General features: G+C 35.8%; 1 protein-coding gene across 1 annotated transcript in view; it reads right to left on the reverse strand.

The window, feature by feature from the left end:
* The window catches only part of rnf128b (ring finger protein 128b), a 9989-nt gene extending 6843 nt beyond the window's left edge, over nt 1–3146 (reverse strand). The window contains exon 1 of the mRNA XM_016468999.1: nt 2720–3146. Coding sequence (XP_016324485.1) covers nt 2720–3146 — 427 coding nt within the window. The remainder of the gene's footprint in view (nt 1–2719) is intronic.

A 3146-nucleotide genomic window follows, 5' to 3' on the forward strand; every position in this document is an offset into this window, starting at 1 on the left:
ATAATGATCTTTGAAAAAGCATCATATGACCCCTTTAATGTGAGGCCATTCTAGTCATCCAAATATCTTGCAGTCAGATATCAAGCCAGACATAACGTCTGGAGAAAACACCTCACAGAACAACAGCATTGTACAGTTTCAGGGAATGAAGTGGAACTCATGAACTCCTTGAGAAAATGACATCTGAGCAAGTCATAAAAACACATTCTGGCATCCTCGGGTAAAATTCAACTCACATAAAAGTTTACAGTGCCGTATCTGTACTGAACAAACAAACAGTCACCGTCAGTCACAGGAACATTCCAGCATTTAACACACACCTACAGCAAGACCTGAACAACAGCGGTAACAATGTTGAAATATTTTTGTAATAACTATTGCAATAATTTTGCAATATATCTTCTTACACAGCTCATTCAGTTCATTTATTTTTGGCAAGTTGGTGATTCAGATCACGTAACAGCATATCATAATTACTGAGGTCTGAACTCTGTCTGATTTACTCTAAAAATTACAAATATCTAACATATATAACACTGACTGTATAAAAATTAATTGCCAGACATAGTTTTATTTTTTTACCTAGAGTTTTAGCTAATCAACAGTTATTTTATGATATGATGCCACTGAAATGTAAAAAGCAGAAAGTAGATGTAGGTTTGGAGTTATTCATACAGAAATCACATGCTCTCAGGGTTGTCATGACTGTACATGGTCAGGTTATGATCACATGAACAGCTGATAGTCCTGCAATCAAGTAAAAACAAAGCTCTTTATAACCCACTTAGAAGGCATCAAACATTGAAGCATGGAAAACACATTGCTTGTCTACTAATGGTGCATTTGGTAGATATTTAGCTAGCGTTAACATTGCTGTTCTTCATGTACTTTAAGAACCGATAGCACAACAGTGTTAGACGCTCGAGTCAAGATCAAGTTTTATGTAAATTACACTGATACTAGTGAGTTTTAGAGAGTAGTTCACACAATTAATTCTCTTACCTGTACACCATTCAGATGACTCTTTACATAACCACACATATATATATATATATATATATATATATATATATATATATGCAAACCTTTTCAAATTAGCATCAGACTACTGAATGCACCTTTAAGATGCAAAAGGTATCCGTAGACATTGCTATATCAATTATATTCGAATTTTATAGTCATGAAATTGGAGTAGACCATTTTTGTCATTATGACATTAAGAGGATAAGATAATCTTAATTCACTCTTTGCACTCAATTAGCATGTAGCTAGTTTTTTAAATAATTAGCAAAGACATCTGAAATGTATGTTTAACTCATTGAATTATTTAATAATAACACTCAAATTCTGCACACATTCAAAAATCACTGCCTGAAGAAGAAGCGTTGAAATTTGATTGGCTGACCAGCTGTCACATGCTAACGTTGGGATTCATCATGTGTTCACTGAGCAAGACCACGTCATGGGAACATTTCAATCTGATCCTCACATAAAGATGTCATATGACTTCACAAGAGTTATTTTTGTACTGTTTATATAGACAACCACTTTGCAATAATACATTGATGTGACTGTATTTTTATCTTCCTGTTATCTGTAAATTGTACAATTGTAACAAATTGTGTATAAAATTGTACAATAACAAAGAGATATATACATATATATAAGATATGTAAATATATGGCTAAAATTAGTTACTAAAAACTAATTTTAGCCATATATTTAAGGCAAGTAATAGGCTTTAGTCAGGATTAGGGTTTCAAAGGGGTGGAAAATTTCCGGTAAATTTCCGGAAACTTCAAAAAGAAAAAATCCCTGGAATATTCCAAAAAATCCTGGAAAGTTTCCAAAATTTACTGGAAATTTTCCACATTTTGCAACCCTAGTCAGGATAATTGTTTTTGAAAAGAATGAAAATAAGGCTTGAGGGACTGAAGTACAGAGCATTCAGTGGATTGTACTATAGTTTAACAACATACCGATTATTCAACTGACTAAATGCCTTTCCAAAGAAAAAAACCTTCATAAAACAGTTTTGTAAGTTGTTGTAAAAATGACATGATCTATGACCTTTATCTAGTGCGTGCCATTGTAAAGTCTGTAAGTCTGTCCCTCACAGCCTCGCTTTCATCCGCGCTAGATTCAACATGGCGTCTAAACTGATTAAGCCCCGTTAAAACAATGGATTTCCCAGTTGATATAGTGACATATTCACTAATTAATACTCGCATGCAAAGCGCTTGACCATGCTTTTATGCCTTGGGAGTAAGAATAAGTCGTCATTTAAAACAACCCTTTGTTATTGTACACATTTTTTGGATCACTGGCATACTGGCTAGTTTATACCTTTTTTCCTTATTTAGTATTTTGTTTTTCAACATCTTGACTGTCATAAAAAGCATTGCATGTGTTTATCATTATATTTAAGACATTATACGAAATGCCTTAGGATGCATTTGATTCTTTAGTCAGAACAACTTACCCAAGGATAAAGTTAGTTATATAATAGCATGGAAGAAAAAACAATCAGTCAGTTTTATTAATTCCTCTCAAGGTTATTTTCTTCCACTACTTAAACATCTAATGGCGTTGTTTCCTTGTGAGAATTACCTTTGCCTTGCTCTCTGGCTGCTGTAAGACGACACAGCACAATATTCTGTAAAGCTGCTTTAACACAAACTGACTTGTCTTGGATTGCCAGATAGAGAGACTCTCATACCTGAATGGGCCATCAGGTTAGTGTCATTGCCCATCCCATCTATGTTGTAAATAACCACCGCCGAGGCTCCTTGTCGCTGGGCAGCTCGTATCTTCTGTGAATACGCACAGTTCCCTTTTTTTATCAGGGCAATCCATGGCTGGTGTTTCGCGGTGAACGTAGTGTTCCTCGAGCACGCCAGAGGATCTGAATTTGGAAGCACAAGAAGCCCAGAAGCTGAATCCAAGGGTGAGTCCGCTCCAAACACGCCACACTCACATATACTGCCCACAGTTTCATTAGATACGCTGTCAAAGTATCTGACTTCCACATAGGCAGTCCAGTAAATCACGGAAGCGCTTAGTTGGAAGCAGCACTGGAAAACAAACACCGACAGCCAGATACATGAACGTCCATGTACTGCTCTAAGCTTCAGGTTGGCTTTCAT

Source organism: Sinocyclocheilus anshuiensis, unplaced genomic scaffold (genome assembly GCF_001515605.1).
Source record: "Sinocyclocheilus anshuiensis isolate Anshui unplaced genomic scaffold, SAMN03320099.WGS_v1.1 scaffold1133, whole genome shotgun sequence".
NCBI classification, from domain to species: Eukaryota; Metazoa; Chordata; class Actinopteri; order Cypriniformes; family Cyprinidae; genus Sinocyclocheilus; species Sinocyclocheilus anshuiensis.